General features: G+C 35.8%; 1 protein-coding gene across 2 annotated transcripts in view; it reads left to right on the plus strand.

Moving 5' to 3' along the window:
* The window catches only part of LOC145689831 (discoidin domain-containing receptor 2-like), a 1,126,884-nt gene that overhangs the window by 1,027,963 nt on the left and 73,935 nt on the right, over positions 1-24,986 (plus strand). For both annotated transcript variants that reach the window (XM_081764050.1, XM_081764051.1), the window contains exon 13: positions 1,577-1,729. In XM_081764050.1, the coding sequence (XP_081620176.1) occupies positions 1,577-1,729 (153 nt within the window). The remainder of the gene's footprint in view (positions 1-1,576; positions 1,730-24,986) is intronic.

Consider the following 24,986-nt stretch of genomic DNA (forward strand, 5'->3'; position numbering starts at 1 on the left):
CAAAAAAAAAAAAAAAAAAAAAAAAAAAAAAAAAAAAAAGTTAAAAACAAAATATCTGATGCCGTTCTAGTGGACAAATAACACACGGATTTTCCAAAACTGAACAGAAAACAAAAATAACTAATACTTTATATTTTATAGATAACAATAATATTTATCAAAAAACTATTATTTGGACCGCCTAAGATTCAAAAATATAGTGCCAACTAGGTATAACAAACAAGGACAATAGTACGTATAAAAAGTAAAACTTGTAAAACAAATCAATCATTCAACGATCATTCATTCGGCTTCCACCATTTCGGATTCACTTCGTTCCGTTCAGAGCTTCGACATGAAGTCTCTGAGTAGCTGTTGTCAGGACATTAAGTATAAACTCAGAACGAAAGTATAACTAATGTATGATATAGTATGATAAGTTAAAATTATCTATTAGCAATTACACATGCTTTTGTAGTTATTGTATGCTTCTTTCTTTTAGTATCATAATATATTTGTGCACTTGACTTATATGTAATTGTTTCTTTTATTCTGAATATTCTTATTATTTTTATTCAATCTCTTTTATTCTACTATCTGTCACATCTAAATAAAACGTCATGAATCATTTGGGTAATGGTCTCCATGTAACAGGCAATACATTATAACTATAATTCCACTATACTACCCGTTCCATTATTGTGGTATACTAATACACTTTATCCATTACACCGTTATGAATCAATTTTATTTATTTTTTTAAATATATGTTAATATAAAGTACCGTACTTTGATTTTCTTAGACATTAATTAGGATCATCCGCTTTTGACGTTCGAAAGTTGTCATTTTAGGTATGTTACACAGCATCATTATCTGAAATCATTATGAAAGGAGATTAGATCTTCCTCGTTGGTAAGCTTTTGGCGTAGGAGACCGGGTTCAATTCCCGGTAGCTCATGTGGTTCGGATTCTATGTCAAGCTGTAGGTCAACGAGGAAGATTTGAGGCTGTCTCGTCTGGAAAATGTGCTGTAAAGGTGATGTCTCGACTCGAAAAATGTATGTTTCTCTATGGAAGAGCTGTGTCTCGACTCGAATTTTGTCAGGAAAATTCTGTCTCGTCTCGTGCGCATCCCTAGGTCCACGTCTCACATAGCCTCGCCGCTGAAAGGGACGCAACTAAAAATCAAATAAAATCAAATGAAAGCACATTGTAATCTACAAATTATTAAGAGTTACCACACAAATATGCCACGAGACATCCCTTGATCATCCAAGACACAATAATTTCGGGATGTCGGGATGTCTGCTTGTGTCCCGGAAAGAGGGCTTACTGCGAGATTCCTGTAGGATATTTATCCAGAATAATAATAGAACAAATTTCGGACATCCAACTCTTAGTCATATAACAAACGTATATAAAGGATACTCTGTGGATATTCCTTTATCCTTAAAATTTCAAAGTATTCAAATGTAAATGATGGAAATATTCGCCTTGAAAAATTTTATTATTATTATTATTATTATTATTATTATTATTATTATTATTATTATTATTATTATTATTATTATTATTATTATTATTATTATTTTGCAGACTGAGCGTCGAGAGCAGCATTTTACCCCAGGGAAATTCACCCCGATTAAAATCCCTGACGGAGACCCTGTTGATGGTGAACCGACGCTTGTTGAATTTCCACGACACCGAATACGCCTTCTCGAGAAACTGGGTGAGGGCTGCTTTGGAATGGTAAGTACTAACTCAGTCATTCCCTGTATTATATAATTACATCTTAGCATATAAGTAAAGACATAAGGGACGAAAGCGTGCACTTGAGTAATGTTGTATGCTATGCTTTAAAATGCTGGTAGGAAGTTAAGTGAAACTTTCCAGACTATATCATTATATCCTAGCTTATAAGTAAAGACATAAGAAGCAAAAAGTTGTATTTGAGTAATGGTGTATTGAATGCTTTAAAATGCTGGTAGGAAGTAAAGTGAAACTTTTCAGACTATATCGTTATATCTTAGCTTATAAGTAAGGACATAAGGGACAAAAAAGTGTACTTGAGCAATGGTGTATTGAATGCTTTAAAATGCTGGTAGGAAGTAAAGTGAAACTTCTCAGACTATATCGTTATATCTTAGCTTATAAGTAAGGACATAAGGGACAAAAAAGTGTACTTGAGCAATGGTGTATTGAATGCTTTAAAATGCTGGTAGGAAGTAAAGTGAAACTTTTCAGACTATATCGTTATATCTTAGCTTATAAGTAAGGACATAAGGGACAAAAAAGTGTACTTGAGCAATGGTGTATTGAATGCTTTAAAATGCTGGTAGGAAGTAAAGTGAAACTTCTCAGACTATATCATTATATCTTACCTTATAAACTAAAGATAAAAAGGATGAAAGCATGAACTTGAGAAATGCCTGTATGCCATGCTTTAAAATGCTGGCAGGAAGTAAACTGAAACTTCCCAGACTATATCATTATATCCTAACTTATAAGTAAAGACAAGGAACAAAAGCGTGTACTTGAGTAATGCTGTATGCCATGCTTTTAAATGCTGATAGGAAGAAAAGTGAAACTTTCCACCAGTGGTACAAGAGTAGACCCAAACTCAACTGTAAGAATAAGGAAAATTATAATTTAAAAGTATAGCCTTCACTTTAAGTTCATGCACAGTATAACCAATGCATCGAATTCGGTTGTTTACATTTAATTATTTGAATGGTCTCATAATATGTCATTTATAAGTACTATAGCAGAAGAGTTGCATCAAAAAGAGTAGAACAGTGTTCCCAGATTAAAGGAATTTCCCTAATCTAGGAGCTTTGTTAGGGAAATTTAGCAACTAGAGGAAAATATTTTATTGTTTTTTAAAGGAAAGCTGCAGATTGAGTTTTATGGACCCGTTTCTTTCTGAAGTCGAGACAAGACGATAAATTTTTCATATCGTGAGTAGAAATAGCCATGAATGGAGAAGGACCACTGTTTCCAAACAAGGAATTACTTAACTGAGAAAATGAAATTTTTATGTCGTTGGGTATGGTATTTGTTTCAGAAGTCTACAAGCTCTGGAGTACAGTTGTGAAATTGAAATTTTAAGACAACTAACTTGAAAACTAAAAGTTGAGATATACAAACTAATACTTTTTTTTTTTTTTTTTTTACTGAGAGAGCCATGATGAGAATTTAGGGAGTGTATTATGAACCGTACAGAAAATAGACATTGTGGTTGCACTATATACTTTCTCAGTAGAATATTCAGGAGGTAATTTGGTAGAACTTTATTAGTGGCGATCTAATAGGTAAAAACCGGGGAGGGGGACAGCCAGAATTAGAATAAATTTCAGATACATAAATAAATACCGTAATAGTTTAAATTATTTTTGTAGCTCAAAATACTAAGGAGAAGCGTAGGTTCCAACTGGTCCCGGGATAAATCCAGTACTGAACTTTACCATAAATGTATTTTATTAAAACAAGGAAATAAACTCCTGGCGCAACAGCCCTTAGATACGAGGGCCTGCAAACCGGTTCGTGGTACTCTTGCCTTTGGAGTGATGTGTTATGAGCTTATCGGATCACTTCACCATTAATGGTGGGTTTATAGTAGAGATGGGCAAAGCCGGTTTTTGTAAAACCGGAAACCGGTTTCTAGAAAAAACGAAACCCGAAAAACCGACATTTCGGTTTTCTCCAAAACCAGTTCGGTTTTCACCGAAACTGGTTTCTGTAAAAGCTTTTGGAAAACACATAAAACTATTTCTGTGGAAGCGGATTCGGTTTCCGGAGAACAACGAAACGCTATTCTGGTCAGAAATAAAACAAATTTTGAAAAAAAAAAAACGGAACCGGTTTTGAAGAAAACCGAAACCGGATCCGGTGAAAAACCGAACTGGTTTTAAAAAAACGAAACGTTTTTTTTGAAAATTTTCGAAAACAGGTTTCAGATTTTCTAATAATGCGTCGTTGTCAAATTTGTACGTTTACTGTATTAGGCACAATAAGAAAATTCCTGGATTCTAGCGTTGCAGTTCGAGAAACGGAATTGCTGTAAGGATCGAAAACTAATTTCTCTAGTAAGTATCCGAGCAGAATTCCATGATTACTTCCTTTATTATCTGGCATCAGTAAACAATCGACACTATCTGGCAACACCACACTATTTAAGCAGCGTTTAGCATAGCACTGGGAACACCTAGTGATCCACCTTAAAAAATTAATTATAAATAATAAACGCTGAGGTAGAGTTACTAAACAGCCCATTTACTTGAAAGATGTATTTGTTTCGATCTTCTGTATGCTAAAAATGTTGTCCCTTTAATAAATCCTACGTGTTGAAAGCAAAGATAACAAGAGCGGTGCGTACGTATAATAAAATAGTTCCCTTGAAAGAATTTAAAATAAGCAGCTATTTGTTTTAAATGGTTACAGGGTTTTCGATGGTTTTGACGTTAATCGTTAGGTCTTCTAACAAAAGATGGTTTGTTGTAAACGCCACACGGTCTAAAGTATATTTCGAGACAGTAATAGAAGGCTACCCACAGGTGCCGACACCTATTAAGGTGCGTAATTTCATCCTAGTTTTTCTTATCTCGGCTATCTCTTGCCTATTTTCTTTGTTTTCTTTTTTCTAACTTTTTTTTTAATGGAGATGGGAAGCTGAGAGGATAAACGATCTTGCCTCGAACGTATATAAAAGGGAAAAAAATCAATGGCGTCTTTCCTTAAAAAAAAAAGAAAAACGAAAAAGAAACAAGGAGACGCGCGCGCGGGCTCCCATCTTGATAACGAATGGACCAACCGCACCTCATTTTAGTGTACCCCCCTCTGGCTTCGCCGCGTACTCTTTTTAACTTAACTATGTTTACGGGTTTTAATATCTACGACCACCATGCTGTTATGAAACTGGTCCCTTGGACTCTCTGAGTCTACGGAAAATCTTTCCAACAAAGAAAGCTGCTGCAGTGGTCTATTCAGAAGCTGAGGGTGGGGATGAAAATAATGAAGAAAAAAGCAGAGTTTTCATCAAGTACAAGAGTTTGCGGTTGGCGTAAAAAAGACTAGTTAGATGCACTGTTGTATATGATTAAAAAGAAACGCAGATGAAAAAGTAAGGTACTCAGCATTTAATTCAATTTTCTTTTGCCGTTTTTTTGTCCTATTAAAAAAAACTTTTAAAAAAAAAATAGTCACAATTAATGAAAAAATTAATTGAAAGAGATTTAAAATTTAAGTTTAAGGGTCTTATGCAGAATCGTTTTCATATATGATTAGCGTAATACTAAGGGTTTGACTAACGCATGATTATAACAAATGTATTCAGAAACTTTGATTAGCACGTAGTAATTGACTAAATAAAACACATGTAACTAATTAATTTAGAGCAGAGGATAATTTAGAGCAGAGGAGGTTTAGCCACAGTTTAGTCACAATAAACTTACATTATGAGAATTGTAACTAGTAACGGTTTGATTAACACATGGTTATCAGAAATGTATGTAGAAACTCTGATTAGCACATAGTAATTGACTAAGTTAATCACATGTAACTAATTAATTTAGAGCAGAGGTTATCCTGGTTTAGCCACAGTTTAGCCAAAATAAACTTACATTATGAGAATACAAAACCAATTAACCTGCCCTTACCTTTCACCTCATCGGGTGAATTAATTATGAAAACGCTATTAAGTCGAGTCCTCTACAAATAGCAGAACTGTTTCTTGAAGTGAACAGTGAGAGATGTGTAGAAAATTGTTGCAGTTTTCTGAGGAATACATACAACTTATCGATGAATTATCTTCCTTTATATAAATACAATATAATTCTTCTATTGTCACTAATACTAATTGACTTCTACTTATTCCCATCGTAAATACATCCCTCAGAAATGAATACATTATTAACTATAGTTCGATTTCGTGTGTGTTTATAAGTTGCTGTGATGTCAAACCTCAAAGAAAACATTTCGTATTTGATATATTTTCATTTTTATAGACTTCGCATGAGCATGTCTAGATTTCCGTGGTTATTACATTTATTTTTCTCTCTTGAGGTACTGCAGTTAAAAAAAAAAAAGTACGGGACAACAATAAAAGACCAAAAACGCCATTAATACTAATAACGATTTAAGACGGTTATTTGTGTCCGTACTTTATATTAATTAATCATATCCATATCAAAGTATTACTTGAACTCCAAGCAGACTCTGCATATGAAACAAATACAACCTTCTCAGTGCAGAACTAATACGACAATAATTAATCGTGTGCTTGATTAACGAATTTTCTGAATACAGTCCTAAGAGTTAATGACAATTTTAGGTTATTATATCTCATTAATTATAATGTAAAGTGTCCTCGCGTGCAGCCAGAAATTTTACTTGGGGGGGGGGGATCCTAGAATTGAAGGGGTTCCAATGCTATAAGCCACTACGTGTATATACTGTTGAACGGGTATTAGTCTGCACCCGAAAAGACAATACATAATTGTAAAAGTATTTCACCTATATTTTCAGAAAAAAAAATGATATTGTTTTCTATAAGAGAAATAGTATATAAATTAAGTGTAAGATCAAATTTTCTTGCTACATCAATAATTTCCGTGCTAGCCAAATAAAGTTCACTAAGAAAGTGTACAAATGTATGTTGAATTAGGAATTTTTTTGAGGGGGACGGACACGATGGACCCTCATCCCTCGTGGGTGCAACCCTGGTACTGTCTATGGGTATTCCTATAATTATTACAAGAAATACCCACATAACTGGAAACATTAATTAAAAGAGATTTAAAATTACTAACATTACTTAGTGCTAAATCTGAGCTGTAGGGTGAGTGCTTTATTTATGCGAAGGCTCGATCCTTCACTTCAGACTTGGCAATAATAGCTGTGTGGACTCCAGCACTGTCATGCAATGAGCTCAAAGCATGGCAACTAATTCAAATGTCTACTGCCAATAAACTGACACAGACAGTTGAAACTGATTCACTATTTCGTCCATAGATGGCACTGTATGCTAAGAACGGCTATTGTCAGGACTGAAACTTTTGGAAATGTCCTCATATTTTATTATTGTAATGTTTTTATTGCTAAAGTGTGGAATGTCTAACTGCTCTATAAATATTGTAAACAGATATGAGTCAGTAAAGAAATACGTGCAAGACTCCTTAGAGTTTGTCATTTTGTAATAGAAGCACACTCGGGGTCAGGCTTAATGGTGCTTGCGCTCACAAATCTCAAAATGACGAACATAATATCTCAGAGCTACACTCAATTAAGATCTGGCTCGCTATCTGGCTTGATTGGGTTTGTGGTTTTTCGTACTCAGGCTGGATTCACGTTTCGATTTAAAAACAGGTGGTCAGTGAAACCACTAGAGTGGAGACAAGGTGGACTCCAGTGGCTTTGGCTTCCCCTCCCAGACATATTTTTATAATATTAAATTTTTATTTTCTCTGTACAAAACAAATTTCTGCCCTGGCTAAAGTTTTCTGTGCCCCTTCGCTTGTTCCCTTCCCAAGAAATTAAATCTAGTGTTATTACAGACCCGTAATCAGCCCAAAAATGAAGAGGGGCGTTAGAAGTTAGGGGGGACCGATCCAACCATATTATAGTTTATTACCATATTATAGTTTATTTGCAAGCCTACCGTGAAAATTTTTGGATAGTGCCCCCTGTGGATACGGGCCCGTGTCATCATTGCATGTGCTGATACGAAACTGTGTTCATTTACTAAGCTCAAAGTTAAGACTCGCGATTTTCAGCACCTGTCTGTGCTCTCCATCTTTTAAGATACATTTGGCAACATGGGAAGAAAAAAAACTACGCAGCGATTGGTCAATGTGCAATTTAGTGACTCCGCCGTATATTTCTTTAAATTTTGCACTAAGTAGTAGCTTTAGCACTATACGAGCAACTGACTATAATGAGAACACCTAAAAGATATTCGCCATTTAAGTTCCAAGTAAAATACTTGAAAGCTATTTTCTTTCTTTCCTGAATACCGATGGAGAAAAGCAGCAAGTACGAACTTTTAACAGACCAATAAACAAACCTTTCTACCAGAAAACAGAAGTTTGAAAGAATTTAAAATCGTCTGCAATAAAATAGCTGTAAAGACACTTTTATTTCGTTCGGAAAAGAAGACAAAAAAATTAGAAAGAAATTCCAACAGAACGAGGCTTTTCCGCATACTTGCATCAACAGAACAGAAAACTATGTCTGCATATAATAGCATCAAACTGCCTTCCTTTTTATAAATATACATGTCCGACTGAAGCACACACACAGAGAGAGTTACGAATAGAGCATAGTTGTTTGGAACTCACTGGATAATGGTTTCCAGGCTACAACCATCAGGATGTTCACTTTAATTAGCTGGGAAGCAAAGTTCTTTAACAAAGACCGAACACAATAATCTGCGATTAATTATGCTTTATTATTCGCTTTCCTGTAAAGAAAAAATAAAGAAAAAGAAGTCTATTGATGGATCAGAGAAGAAATTTTAAAAAAGTCTGTTTTCAATAAACTTTCATTTTTTCTTTGATCTCGAAGTTCATTCCGTCACCAGTTGGGATGGAAAGGGATGCCATCGGAAATGGAAGTAGGGGAGGAGGAGGAGAAATCACTGGAAAAGTTAAGCTACGTTACCAATAATAAGAAGAGAGCAACTGAAGGACAAGAAGACGCAATGATAAAAAAGCAAGATTGCCAGACTATATAAAATCAAGCTGGAACACAATTAAGGAACTTAGCATAGAGTAGAGTGAAAATATTTGTAGTAAACCAGGATTAAGTAATTAAAGATTGTTACACTTATACACGTAAAAATGATGAAAAACGACGGGAAATTTTCGAAATGTGGGTGTGGACAAAAATGGAAAGAATTAGTTGGGTCGAGCGGAAAACGAATAAGAGAGTATGATGGTGGCTGAGAAAAGAACAATTTTAGATATTATTAAGAAGAGAAACAGAAGCTGGTTGGGACATTGGCTAAGAAAGAACTGTATCATGAGGGACGCGCTAGAGGGTGTGGTGAAAGGAAAGAGAGGAAGGTGGCGAAGAAGACTACAATTGATGGACGATATCAAAACAGAGAATTCGTAGGTGAAGACGAAGATATTAGCTGAAGATCGTGGAGCATAGAAGCTTCTCAGTTGCAGCAAATGATCTGCTAATAATGACAGAATACCTATGATGATGATAACACACATAGCGTAATTTCATACCTCTTTGTTACCATCACCTACTGAAAGGTCACTTGCAGTGATAGAAGGTCACTTGCAGTCAGGGGTGTAGCCACGGGGGGGCCCATCGGGGCCTGGCCCCCCCAAATGAATTCTTGGCCCCCCCAAATGATCAGCTTATAAAACATCATCGTAAGATTACCTCGCTTCAGTCAATTAAAAATAACAAAGTTTACATATAATTAATAATTTACGGTAAAATAGTATGGAAAATACTATTTTAACATACCAATAGAAAAATAGTGTAGTATCCAGGGGCGTCGATAAGGGGGTAAAAGTGGAGCTTTCCCCCCAAAGTTCCCAATGTCTTAACAAGTTTGCAAATTAAAATACCTAGTTGGTAATTTGAAGAATGCCATTTTGTTCGTGCTGCAAATCATTATGTTCTTTTATAGACTTGGCATAAATTTTGTGTAGTTTCCTATCTTGAAATAAATTGATATATTCGTTGAAAGCTTCTTTACTTGTTGTAAGTAATCAGTGCCTGATTTACGTATAAGCTAAACAAGCTATAGCTTAGGGCCCCACTGTTTTAGGGGCCCCGAAAACCTGAAAGAAACTGGATATCAATTTCCAATGTACAAGAAACTCAATCAATAAAATACAATTTACATATACGTAGGACGTAGCAACAGTGCTTCCTGTTGTCCCTTCTGCTAGTCTGCTTCCTAAAAAATCATTACTTTATCCATTTCTGTATATAGGGTGCCTACGTTCACCGGGACACATAAAGGGCCCCATTACCTTCAACAGTTTAGGGCCCCACTAAACCTGAATCTGACTCCGCAAGTTATCACACTTCACTTTAGTTCATTTTATATTCCTAAATATTTTGAAGAATCTTTAATGAAAAATCGGGAAATTGTACCACTGGCAAAAGCTGAATAGAGGTGGCGTGCAAAATTAAATCAAAGACAGAAGAAGCGTTTCGGTTGTAGGTAGAGTATTGGACGCAAAAGAATTTGATAGAAAAGCGTATACAAGACAGCACGCAGATTGTGGAGATTAATAAGAAAATAATAAGAATTAATAGGCCTATTAATAAAATAAGAACAAGGCAGTGACTGGTTAGTATAAACTTTTTACTATGTATAGTATGTAAATTTGACAAATTTAAGTGTGTTTTCCCAATAGTAAAATATCAAAGGGAAGTAGATTTTGATACCAGAGTGAATATATTGTGTAACCGTATCTGCTTTGTGTGTGAATAGACCTTTGCCTTTGAACAAAAAGTGATCATATTAATATGAATGAAAACAATAGATTATTTCAGTTGTTTTGCAGTAAGACTCTATTTACAGGGCTTTTCGACAAGGGACAATTGAACAAAATGTGTTTTGGGAATGGTAACACAGTTGATTTCTGGGGGTGTTGTTCGGTGGGGAGAAAAGCTACAATGGATGTCAAGCAGTGCCGTGCCTTGTGGTTGGGCGACCGCCCCGGGTGCAGATGTAAAGGGAGACGAACTTCGGGAGGAAAATGCATGTGTGTACACATGTATAAAATGCAAGGAAAAAAAGTAATTAAAAGTGCTCAAAATCAAGAGAAAGCAGGGATTAATTTTGAAAATTTTCTACCGCTTCGCGCCAAGCATGGTAGCGCTTCGCGGCTGGTCTGTCGATCTCACCCATATGTACGAGGGTACCGTTGTATACTCTTCCGCCGGGCGCTGAGTTACTACGGCACGGCACTGGAGTCAAGTCATTTCGTCGCTTCCGCTGTGAATCTAAGTGCAAGATGCCAAGTCAAATTTTGGGGTTCGAAACAATACGTCTGCTGGGTGAAAGCATAGACCGGTGTGTGTTTCACTTCATTTTCATACAAATGTGTTGCTTTCCTACCTTATTTTTAATCCCGTAAATGCTTCTTTGGAAAGTTAAACAAAAATTGCAATTCTTCCTTCTTCCGCATTTGTAAGTCAAAGCATATGTTACTTATGTAGCTCACAGGGCCGCAACTATGGGGGAGGAAGCGAGGCACGTGCCCCGGGCGCGTGGTTGGAGGGGCGCCTAAAAGGGAGGTTATATATCAGTATTTTTCCTGCCGGTATTTAATATATTTCATCAGAGTGCGAAATCATGAAATCGAAGTGGGAGGAGACGAGAACTGAAGGGTTAAAAAAAAAAAGAAAAAAACTTTGCGCGCTTTTATGCTTCAAAGTTTCGATATAGGAAGTTCACGTATTTGGGCATCCAGAAGTAGTAAACTACACAAAGTTAGATATTACTAGTATAGCACTGATCACTAGTTCATTTAATAATTAAATATGAAATACACGTAAAATTACATATGAATTACGGTAATTACTTTGGAAACTTCTGACATTATTTCAGTGTATTATCTCCCCCAGCAAGGATTTAGTGAGGGAATTTTATTCAAAAATATTCAGTGGGGGGAATTCCCCTGTTCCCCAAGGATTTCACACCCTGTTTTTCACTATTTCACTATTTCAATTCGATAATAAATAATGAATTTAATGTAGAATCAAATCTCATATTATAATATGTATTATAGTGCATCTTCTCTAACTATATACATTATTCATTTTGGTAGAAAATCGTTCTACAAAGACATTCCCTCAGGCTTTCTCCCACTTCTCTGCCAGAGCCTTTTTCCGCATCCTACCTAACAAGATTCGGCGTCCTTAAAATATGAAGTAGATGAGCTAAGGAGGTATTAGCCTGGTCTCTCACTGAACCCCTCAATTGAATGTTTATGTAAATTATATGTCCCTATATCACCAGCAGTAAATGTAGCCTACCTTATTCTACATTTTTAATGCATTTCTACAACAGAGGTCCTTGTGAGGATTGGGTGACGCCTAACCTAGCCATTAGTTGTCAAATTAGCAGTTGTGTATCGTGCATGGTGATAATGATCCTGAGTTGAGGTGTAAAATTGCACTCGAAAGTGGGACAAGGGCTGTTCGTATTCGTATCTCAGACGAGGCATGGAATGGGACGAATATGAAAATAAGGTTGCTGTAATAGATTTCCACAGGGTTGGTAAAAGTGAGACTAAGACTTTCGAAACACTTTTCATTTTTTAAAGTAAGACTTGGCATTTTTTAAAATCAAAACTTGGCAATGTCAATTTTCATCCCCCCCCCCCAATCTTGTAATGCTCGCCACGCCGCTGATGGTATCTCTTCCTTATACCGATCGGAAAGTAGCATGGTATACTTTTTCTGTGACAGCAGATTACACAATTTACTGCGATTTATATTTGACAGTTTGATGACAAACGTTCTAACAAGATACTATAAATACTACCATAAAACATTGGTATTAAATTAATTTGTAAGTACATTATATTTTTATATGCTCTACCTCGTGTTTTATAAAACATTTTTTATCATATGGAAAATTTGGTGAAAAACAAAGTTTTTATTTAATTTTTCAGTTTGGATTTCATTCGCCTTTTTAAAATGCTACTTGATGTAAAACAGGAAGTAAGTTATAGCTGTTAATAAAATAATCATGTTTGTTTATTCACGAATAATAAATAAATATTTTTGTTAGGAAATGTTAAAGAAATTAAGTGCAATTTCAAAGAAAATCAATCTTATGTAGATAGGTTCTGTGTACAAAAGCTTAAACTGAAATAGTTACGCACAAAGGTATAACATTTGGTCCGGGACAGTAGTTCTGGGTTAAATATAATAAAAACTATCTGGAATATAATTTATGGAGAAAAAGTATAATAATAATAATAATAATAATAATAATAATAATAATAATAATAATAATAATAATAATAATAATAATAATAATAATAATAATAATAATAATAATAATAATAATAATCTTAAAAAGCAGGGGTTTTAGTGTTCCGGACTCAAAACTAGCCGCAACACATTTTTTGGCTTGGCCCCCCCTCAAAAACGACGGGCCCCCCTACATTAACCTGCTGGCTACACCCCTGCTTGCAGTGATAGAAGGTCACTTCGTCCACGACTTTTGTCCTCTCAGACCCGGTCTGATCCGGAGAGTCAGACAGACACGAAGACACAAACAGAGTTGGTGAGCCCTAAGGAGATAACATATCAGCTTTGCAGTGTGGCTGCAGATTATTTCTTTTAGTTGATTACTGATGTTCAATACTCAAGCTCGAACATTCATTGATTTTATAACGGTATTGTGTATTTTTTATATAATAACTTGTATTTACGGGCAAAATGTGCTTTTAAAATATGCACAATCCATTCAAAAGGAAGAAGAAGAAAATATAAAGAGAAAGAGATTGTAATTTTTTTCTGTCATTATGATAGATGTTCTGTTGTGATAGTGATATGACATGTTTTGTAAGTTGTCATAGCAACGAATAACATGTAATATATAGTGAATCCATCTTGTTAAATATACATGTACAATATTTAAAAGTGTGTAAATGTACTAACTTATTACGTACTACAATAAAAAAAAAGGTAATACCTAAATGACGTGTTTAGATGGATTTTGATAAAACAGTAACCTAGATTATGTAAATATACGGACTGAGGGCTATAACGACTTATAAAATATGCAAAACAAGCATTAAGCTCAGTACAAAATTTGTGTTATTCATGGTAATATACATTTAGTGATCGTTATAATTTGACTTCCAGTGTGACATTTCTTAATCAATATATCATGTGTTAAATATTTCAAATGCACTTCCATGTTTATTCCTTTCACCATACTGAAAAGTAATACAATGATTTTCGAACAAAGTCTATAGTAAAAGAATTTAAGAAATAACATTTTGGGCTCAGTGGCATCTTTTATATTCTACCTACAGGTTCACTCGATTAAACATTGACGATCCCTCAAAAAAAAAAAAAAAAAAAAAAAATCTTTTTGTGATTCTCAAGCGTTTGTACTCTGATAAACCTTCTGATTGTCTTTCTGCAGCGCAATGCTTTGCATATGCACACACAGGAAGACAGAAAGAACTATACATTTAGTAATAAGAAAGAGAAAAAAAAGAGGATCATGTTAGTTAGAATTACATAGCAGCCTCACGCATACTTCCTATCGTGTATATGACGATACTTCGTAGTCTCCGCGTCATGTCAGGTCTATCCGCGTCGCTTTGGGTGACGAGTTTGGCTGGGTCATGCCACGTCACTTGTCTGTTCTGGTCACTTTGTCACTCCGGATCACCTGGTATAGTGCTTCATGGGACTGAGTGCCTCTGGGTTTTCTGTGTCATGAACCACGAATTTCGTGACCTGTCCATCACTCCTGGTAAGGTATCTTTCTGCGCAATATTCAGATCACATTATGCATGTCCACATTTGACCTTGTTTCCCAAAGCGTAGGTATCTTCTAACTGATATTCTGAGGTTCTGACGCAACACGTGCGCCACCTAACACCTGTATGACAAAGCAGTGGTAGGTCAAGTGCTGCAGCCTGACCGAAGGAATGGAGGAATATGGCATTAGTGAGAAGACCTGTTACCTTACTTTTTGAACCATTACCTTTAATCAATTCTAATATTCTTCCTTTTTTACTTTTTTCTTGTATAAAGTCGCTCGAGACACAGTTTCTTTCTGATCAGCATCATAACAGGTTCCTTTTGGTATGCTTAAATCAGGTGCACACACAAAATGTATTTGGTGTCGTATAAAAGGTGTTTCATATACAAGCCGAAGTTGAATTATGTGCTTTTTTTCTTTTGTTTTCAAATAGGTAGACTTGTTTTTACCATTCTTTCTATCTGTCAGTCACTTCGATTAATATAGCTTCAATTGTTCCGACTCGTTTGTTTTGGTTTTCACTCATGGAACAACAGTTTATAAGTCAGTAACGTGTTCTTGTCGCAAAGATATTTTATCAGAGTAGCTGGCAAAGTCATGTTACCTTACATCCTGGGACCTTTTTCTGTCTTTTTTTCTGTCTTACGGAAGTTTGTGAAATCACAAATGTTTACCAACAAACCATGAACTCTTGCAACTGAAAGCAAAAATCATACGCGTGATTGGAAGTATCGGGACAGACATCTGCGAGAAGGTTATCTAGAATTTTGTAGATCACATACATTCATGAAAACTCACTGTGGCTGGACACATTCCTGACATTGTACTTTACGCTTAAATGAAGAGACATTATTGATTATATATCTATGATATTACTATTTTCATGAAGCTTAAACTTTAAAAAAAAAATCATCAAAATCGGCGTCTTATATGGGACCCAATGTGCTTAGAAGTTTTCACATATTGATATGTTATTTACGATGAACTAAATCTTATTAGAAACGGTTACAAGATAACGTAAATAGTAGAAAATACAGTGGAAGAGTAACATCGTAATTATCGGCTGTAATTAACCCCTTACCGCATGCCGTGCCATATATGACACATACCCCTTTTTCATTTTAGCTTTTTTTGTGATTTATCGAAGGCACCAAATGACTGTTTTGTCTGCTGTGTGAGATATTGACGTGTATAATAAGAGATTTTGGTGTCATCTGGCATCTTATTTGTGAGTTGTAAGTGTGTCATATATGACACTTACTTATTTCTCGTCAGGATTAAGTGAAAAATCTAAAAAATCAAGTTTTAATTCATTTTTCAAGTTCCCATATGAGGATTTCCAATACTGGTTTTTTTCGCTAAAAGAAAAAATCATGCAGAAAGGGGTCAATACAGGATAATTCTTACTCTGAAATGTTAAGAATAGGGTACAAACGCACAGCATGGAAATTTTAAACATAAACTAAACGTAACTTTCTTACAAGGCTGTCTGTATTCTTTATTATAAATTAACGAGAAATGTAACACTTTCGGAAGAAAAAAAACATGGAAATTTATTTATTTACAACCGACGAATGCAGGAAAAGTATTTATGATGAGAGGCAAAATAGATCACCTGGTGAAAGAGGTTCAGAAACTGTTACTCAGAAAAGTGAAGTAACAAGTAATCACATATGTAAATAAAATGTAAAGTCAAGAATCATTCAGGCGAAGAAAACACTTGAACAAAAAAATCGATATAGATCGAATGAAAAGGCTTATAAAAGCTTGTGTGTGGTGTCATATAAATGTAAGGTATCGAATTTACATTGAGAAAAATCCGTTATCCAGACAGCGGAATATTGAACAAATATACGGAATCAATATGTCTACTACGGAAATCTGTAAGAAGTATATGTTATCTATGCTATTACGTATTGCCTGTTTCCCGCTTAGATATTACATCATGTCTGACGTCTAACAGTCTTCCGTATATTACACACGTATACGTATGTTACATACGTCAGCTGTACGTTTTATGCGTCCAGCAGTATGTGAGATCCTTACCGCCTATATACAGTCATACGGAAAGTACGTTTAGATGGAACACTTATACGGGAAGTATTATGAAACATACGGTTTCAGTTATACGTTTGTTGCAGGATGCTACACATAGTCGTACATTAAGAGTCTTCATCCCGGCGAAATTAAAATACCGCTAATTTTACAGTAATTATGTGATATCGTCAGATAGATAAAACATAATCGAAATGTGGAACAAGAACGCCCTAGACAATATCATTTTGCATGAGAAACCGTTATCACGACTCACTTATCTGCTTTCGATTTCGAGCCATTTTGAAAATCGGCATTTATTTTCGCGTTTTTAAACGCCTGAAAACAGAAAACTACTAGGTGACTTGTGATAACAGTACCTCACGCAAAATAATATTGTCTAGGGCGCTCTTGTTCCACATTTCAATTATCTTTTTATCTATTTGAAGATATCACATAATTACTGTAAAATTAGCGGTATTTTATTTTCGCCGGGATGAAGACTCTTAAGTCCAAAAACTACATTACTCATGTAACCTACGTTTCTTTGTGCGCCACAAACTTCTTTTCTCTGTGTAAAAGAATTAAAACATATAATGAAGCCTTCGAAATGTAGTGCTAGAGAAGAATGTTGAAATTTAGATCGGAGAATGAGATATCGAATGAAAGAATTTTGTGTTATACTGACGAATATTTCGAGAAAAAGAGAGAGAATAATTGGACACATTATGAGATATGGAGGAACCACAGACCAACTAATGCAAAATATAGGAAAGGAAAACTAGAAGGAAATGCAGACCAAGTGGTCCTAGAGATGTAACACTTTTATATACCTAGGTATAATAACATTGAAAAATACCATCACTACATTTTTAATCGATAACCCACCAGCCTGGCAGCAAATCAGTTTTAAAATTGATCGAGTTCATTTTTTCTTGAGAAATGCCTGGCAACCCTGTTTGAGAGAAAGAGAGAGAGTACGAGATGAACCGAAGAAAGAAAAAAAATAAGAAGATAAAAGTTAGATAGATAAAAAGGATAAAAAGAAATCTGAAGGAATCAGGAACCTGTAGATCGTATCAAACAAATTTGGTCCACTGGTTAATGAAGTGACTTTTAAGTACTTTGCAAAATCGAGAACTTTAAAAACTCTACTTTTTATTTTTAATTCTTTCTTTGTATCTTCCGAAGATTAAAAGGTGCTTCAAGAAGATTTGTCTCGAAGCTGTTCTCTTTAAGTTAGTTTTAAAATAAAAATAAAAAGAATAACTGGAAGTTTCTTCATGTATAAACTAGGGTTTAAGGTGTGTGTGTGTGTGTGAGAGAGAGAGAGAGAGAGAGGGCAATTTACATTAACTTATGTCTTTATCCTGACTGTCGTTTTAATGTTTTCTTCTTCTGAACTTTCAGAAACTGCAGCGACCTTTCTGCTCTATAAAATTAACAATTAACCTCTATAGAAGTTTCTAATTAGTTGCTTACCAAAAGATTATTATATGAAAGTAGGTTTTGTGGAGTAATCAATATGAAAATTAATAATGTAGTGGAAACTGTGCGTGATTAAAAGCGTCAACTTTACACAACTCCAGAGTGAACATACGTATTACAGTTTTGAGGCTTAGTTTATTTTATGTGGTTAAGAAGTTCTTCAGTGTAATTTCAAAATATTTTCTAATTCTCGTGTGTTGAAGTGACTTTTCTAAATTAGAATTCAAATTAAACTAGGGAGACTCAAAGAAACCATAAAAGTGGTTTTAGATTTTAGAAACAAAGTGTGCACAACGTCGCAGCAGTACCGCAATAATAGCGACACAAGTAACAACGTGTACCAAGGAGGAACACCATAGTAGGATAAGAGGTAGAGTAGTAACCAGTGGCGTATTTAGATGGCTATCGGGTTCAATCCCCCCTCAAATTAAATGTGTTAGTTTTTCTCATTCCACGTACAAAAATAATCCTTTTTACTATTACTAACGAGGTACATTCGTGAAGTGTCCCCTCGGGATTCTTGTAAAATTTATTTAAATGCAAAGTTCTCTGCGGTCCAATGTGTATTGTACTAATTTTAGTTGCCCATACCGGTAATTTACATATTTATGGGCCTTCATATATCCATAATTCAATCATACACTACTATAACGCTCGGACGACAAAATTACTTTAGTTTCTTTAAATGTAACTGGACATAAATGTGCGCATATGCAAAAAAAAAAAAAAAAAAAAAAAAAAAAAAAGGATAAGTTTTCACCCAAATCTGGTCGCATCTGGATATACATTAGGACTTTGACCGTAATACAATACTTCCTTGTTATAGTATAACATCTAAATAATAACAATCACCCACAGAAATGTAATAAGAATTGTGACACCAATGTTGTAAAGAGTTTGTTTATACCTAAAGTATTTTTCTAGTTAGAAATTGTTTTCATCTGTCAACATCAATAACGTAAGCGTAAACTTATATTACTCTGCAATGTCATTCACGAAGTACCAAGAGGAATTTAACATGCAACACCTTTCAAACGGTACAAGCTACGGCAAAATTTACTACACCAGTGAATTTCCGAGAAAATTGTACATGAATTGTTGATGTATCACTTGCACCTATTCTCATTTAAAAAACCGAAAGTTGGATCCAATATGGCGGTTCCAAGATGGCAGTCTGGGTAATTAATATGTGCCAGAGAAGCAGTACTTGATCCAATTTGTTTAGCATATACTCACATCCATGTCCATTTACATTTAAATAAACTAAAGCAATTTTGTATTCGAGCGTTATAGTAATGAATGATTGAATTCCGGTATGACGGACCTCGATGAGAAACAAGTTAATAACAACAATGGGCAAAATTGCCTCAACCATAGTGGAATAGGAGTTAGTAACAGGAATTGCAGGAGTAGTTTAGCCATGGTGGGATAGAATATAGTAACAAAAACAATGGACAAAATTAGCTGAGTAATAGTGGCAGAGAATATAGTATTAACAATGGTCCATGGTAGAACAGAGTACAGTAAGAAAAACAATGGAATGAAATTAGCTGAGTCATGGCGGGAGAGAAGTTAGTATCAACTATGAGCAAAATTAGCTGACCCATAGTCGGATGGAAGATAGGTAACAACAATGAAAGAAATTACCTGAGCCATGATGAGATAGGGGTAAGTAACAATACTTCGCAGAATTAGATGAAGCATGGTGAAATACAAATAGGTTTTCACCTAACAGATACGTAGTTTTGCTTTTCTGCACATTTTCTTTTTCGTGAAAGAAAAGAAACAGAAAATTGAAGTATGTTAGGTTGTCGAGTTTATATATAAACTTGATGCTTTATATAAGGCCTCACACAAGCATTATTCTTCGTATGAGTACCCACCGTAGGATTCCTTAAGAAAATTTTCTTCGACTGACACAATTTTTTCCTATTTTTTTGAGTATCCAATTTCTATGACAGAATTTTTGCGACGATTAATTTAGCTGTATTTGGTTAAGGTCATATAATTTGAAGTACTCACCAACTAACTCTATAACAATGTTGCAAAAGTACCGCAGGATTCTGAAACTTGGATATTTGGAAAGGGCACATACTAGTTCCTAAGTGAAGTATTGACCCGACTACGGTAGGTCCCATAGTTTTGGAGTTATAGGCATTTAAAGTTCATTTTTTCATGATTTCGGCAGCCTATAACTCCGAAAGGAAGCATTTGTGCACCCAGGTTGGTCTGTATTATTTGTCTTATCTTGGCCTCAGGAATCACCTTCCAAATGTTGTCGGAGTTGTTTTGAAACACCCTATATATATATATATATATATATATATATATATCAAATTTTGAGATATGCACTGACTTTATGATTGGTCCAAAGTAGGCAAACGATAAGTCTTGATAGCAGTGAACATGGAATCATTTGGCGCGATGTTGGAAGTGTTAAGAATCTCTAGTACTCGGGAAACCGCATGCTGCAATGTTTTCTTATAAGTAAAAAAAAAAAAAAAAAAAAAAAAAAAAACCGTGAAATATACCATGACAAAACACAACATAACGCACGTTATTCTGGACACAAAAAAAAAAAAAAAAAAACATGGAGCTACCGGTTCCTAACACTTCCATCTTTCCTCCGAAGCATTGGATGTCCATTGTTGTCAAGGTTTACCTCCTACCTACTTTGGATCCTCCTTGAAATCAGGGTATATCTGAAAACTCTATTGAGAGTATATCTGGGAATTACACCCTGTAGGGAATACCCTGTACAACTATTGAAAATTGATGAAATATGCACTTTTGGATTGTGTATGCGTGGCTTCTTTTATGCTTATAAGGACCCACCATTTACATTTTCTCAAACTCGAAATACAGCCTGTTGAAATTTGGCTTTTTTGCTATTTTGGACAGCCCTAGCTCTGAAACTACTGCACTGTTAGCCATACGTCCATATGAACTTTTTCTCTTATTTTGATGTGAGGAATCACCTCTTACAGTTTGTCTCTATAGTTCATTAACACCCTAAAGTGTTGTGATATTTTATTGGTTCATTTATGAAGAACAAAGTAAAATTTAAGCATTTGTATTGATCAATCAGTCAGAACAAGAATTTATCTGAATTTTCATGTTTTATTGAAAAAATCCCCTTTCCCCCATTTTTTTTGTTAAATTTACCTATGAAATTTTCCTAGATTAGGGAAATTTTTATCAAACTACAAACAATGGTGCCCACAAGGAAGAGTAATGACGTAAACTGAACTGCAACTTTTTGAAGTGGGGATAAAACATTATCTTTTAAAACAAAATAGCAACTATTTTTTAAAAATATATTATTTACACAAGAATAACCCTTTTAATCAAGACAGCACCATGAGAAGAGGGAGGGGAAGGAGTTATTAGAGATCAGAATCATGGAGGAAGTCAGTGGCGGTTCTATCCTGGGGCCGGGGGGCCTAGGCACCCCTAGTTTTTTGAGTGACAAAAGTAATTGAAGCTTTCTTAAAAAAATATTTTTTGAAAGGTTTATAGTAAATTCATGATATATTTATCATAGTCTGGGTTCTGGCTGGCTCCCAGTTTTTACCTTTTAGATACGCCACTGGAGGAAGTATTTGGGTGTTTGGAAGATGGTCTTCTGTGTCTATTGCAAATATCAATAAATGATGTAGGAAATGGCTAAAGAGTTAACTATCTCCAAGGCATATGGAACCCGGGAATTGAATGCCTCGTTCATAAAAACTCTCCATTGACTTCTGTTCTTAGCCAGCCGGATCCAGTTTCTACTTTGTATTTCTGCGATATCTATCTTAATAGTGTCCTCCCATCTGCGCCTAGGTCTTCCTAATGGTCGTTTTCTGATTGAACTTCCAGTTAAAACTTTGAAAGCGATCCTACTTTTTCTTCCATTCTGGTTACGTGATTTGCCCACCTGAACCTTCTGGACTTGATGACCCTAACAATGTTCGGTAAATGGTATACATTTTGTATGCTAAAGGGTTAGAATTACAATAATTTGTACTCGAGATCCAGATTCAATTCCCCTAGAAGTTCACGTAACTCTAATAGAAAATTAAGGTGTATGTCTATATTTCGCTTGACATCGTGCTGAAAAGGAATACAGAACTCAAGAACATTCCTCCAGTATCACACGAGCCATCGCATTTGTTCGAACGCATTCTTACGTTAGAATAAACATGAGTTCCAATGCAGTTAAAGTTTAAAGTTGTAAAAAGTACTTGAGTGTCTTTTGATTTTACTGCAAGAGCATTAATGTATATTACTTTATTTACTGACTTTGAATGAAAACGAGATTTTCAGATGATTACAATTTGAGGGGAAAACTGCTGAAGGTATTGATTGGAAGACACAGTCAAAAGTAATAAAGCGAGCAATAAACAGAAGCCCGAAGCTACAACGAAAACATTAAACGAAGATTACCCACAGAGAGTGCAGCGAAGCAAACAAATATTTATACAATGGAAGCCAGAAACAATATTTAAAATGAAAAACCAAACTTTCCTCTTAATAATAAAAAGAAACCTTTTGGTTCAAACTTCATAAAAACGAAATGCTTTTCGTTCTATTTTTTTTTTTTTTTTAAGGAACGAAACAATTCTTTTCTTTTGTTTAATTTCTCTCTGATTCTCTTTTGCTTTCTTCGTTGCTCACCCCGGGCTACAATTTTGCTCTCTTTCTTTCCACTCCATTCTTTTCTCGTCCTTATCCTTGTTTTCCTTTCTTTTTTCTTTGTCCCTTCCGCTGATTGTTTAGCTCCATAGCTGGTAAGCTTCTTGCGGGTGCCACAAGAAATTGAAGAAACAATTTTGTGGGGTTTCTAGCTCTTAAACCTTTAAACGGTAAACATTAAGGCTGAGTCTTGGGGCGCCCTGGGGCCCAATAATCCCAAGACCCGGCTCTTTGGTCAATATTGACAGTGTGGGCTGCCTACTGCCCACACTCAAAAGAGCTCCTAGCACGCTCTCTGACGGGAGAGTTGGAGCACTTCATCCTTTTCCTCCCCGCAAACTTTTGCAACAAAAAGCACGTGAGCTGAACATCAGGTTTCTCAATGAAGGAACGTTAACAAGCTGTGTGCGCTGTTATTTTACGTGGACTCCGATGTTCATGTGTTGGTGAAGGTACGAAAATAGATTTTCTATCTTCTGCTGGCTCCTCTTTTTCTTTCCTAACTGAGCAATGTTTGTCTCAAAATGCAAACTACAAGAGAAAGTTTCCTTAATACAAATAGAAGCTTAAATTATTACCGTTATTTATTATATAAGAAGCGTTACATTTGGTGAGATTTAGTTCAAAGTGTGCTTGATCGTAGAAGAAAAAAGCAAGCTTATTGTAAGCTTTGCACGTTAACGTTCTATAGTTTACAACAAGCTTAAATCAAGCTGCTTATAGCTTAGTTTGAAATATAGGGCACCTGAGTAGAAGTTTGCTTGTTTAGAGTTCTAGAATCACGTTTGCCATGTGTTTGTTATTAAATTTTGGCTTTTGTAGCCACAATAAATAACCATGATAGGACTATTTCTATAAAGGTAACCGAGAAAGTTCTGTCGTTGTTTCACCCACCACTTTGGAACATCGATATGTCACCTAACACGTATCTGGAAGATCAAAATTAGTCTCCATCAGCACCAACGACCTTCTGTAAATGTTCTGGAAGGCCATGGCTTCCATCGCGGTACAACTTCGTGGACCGTGAAGCGAAGAATTTATCAAGTGCATTTTGCACCTTCACTAGGGATTTGAACTTTCGTCCTCTAAGGTGAATGTTCAAGGAATGGAACAGATAATAACCGGGCAGTATGGCAGATGTAATAGCGTTTCCCGTCCAAGGTGCAGAATAGTGTGCCGGGTCATCCTAGCCACGTGAGGACTTGGCGTTGCCTTGACAGAAGGACCCCTTTCCTGTAACAGGAGGACCCCTTAGAATTGCTGACTCCAGAGTTTTGAGTTTTTCTTGAACACGGCTCAACTGCTGACAGTACACAGTGACATTGATGCTGTTACCAGCTGGTAGCAGTTCCCGATACACGATGCTGCGATCAGTCCACCAAAAGCACAGGAGGACCTTTTTTCGTGCAGTGCTGGTTTCGTCTGTTTTGGAACCGGTTCGTGGGATGTTAAATCAAAGATGATGGCGCAGTGGAGCTTCGTACAGGACCCTTTTTTTCATCACATATCAACACTCTGTTCCGAAATGATTCCTTCCTCAGACGAGACAGCAAAGGAACACATGTATCTGCTCGAGTTGCCTTCTGGCCCGGAGTTAAATCATATGGGACCCTCGACCCAACTTGTAGTGCTTCCTAAATTGATAGAGATGCTGCCGAATGGTTTCTCCACTCACACTGAATTTTAGTCCCAGTTCCTCATATGTCTGTTCACTGTTCGCCTCAATTGCTGTCTGAAGATCTTCATTTCGTAGATCTGTTGGTCTTCTGGCGCGTGGTGCGTCCTCGAGTGTTTCGTCACCGTCATTAAACTTGTTAAACCACCTCTGCACTGTCCGCGTAGTCACGACACCCTCACCAAAGGCCTGGTATATGTTCCGTCTCGCTCCAGCGCTATTTGACCCCAGTTTGAACTCGTACAGCATACACACTGTTATGATGCTCAGTGGAGATCTCATATTCGTTCTGTTCTTACGCAAGTTCACGGTGTAACTGAACTGCCATAACCAGCTAGTATGTTGGATATACTCACACCAACAACTGACCTTCGCCTTATTTCTGTCGGCATTCAACTCACGGTGTGAGGTCCAATTGAACACAGACCTCCACAAAAAGCGACAGAAGTTTCTTGGTTACTTTTATATAATTGATATAACATTTGTATAATGTGCCTGTACTGGTTTACTGGTTCTCATCAAATCGCTAAAATCTAGCAATTCTAGACCGAGACCAATTTCTACTTTGTATTCCTATTTTTGCGAGATTCATTTTTGTTGGTACCTAATTGTCTTTTTCCGATTGGGTTTCCACTTAAAAT

This window comes from Thermobia domestica, chromosome 7 (assembly GCF_964235325.1).
Source record: "Thermobia domestica chromosome 7, izTheDome1.hap1.1, whole genome shotgun sequence".
Lineage (NCBI taxonomy): Eukaryota > Metazoa > Arthropoda > Insecta > Zygentoma > Lepismatidae > Thermobia > Thermobia domestica.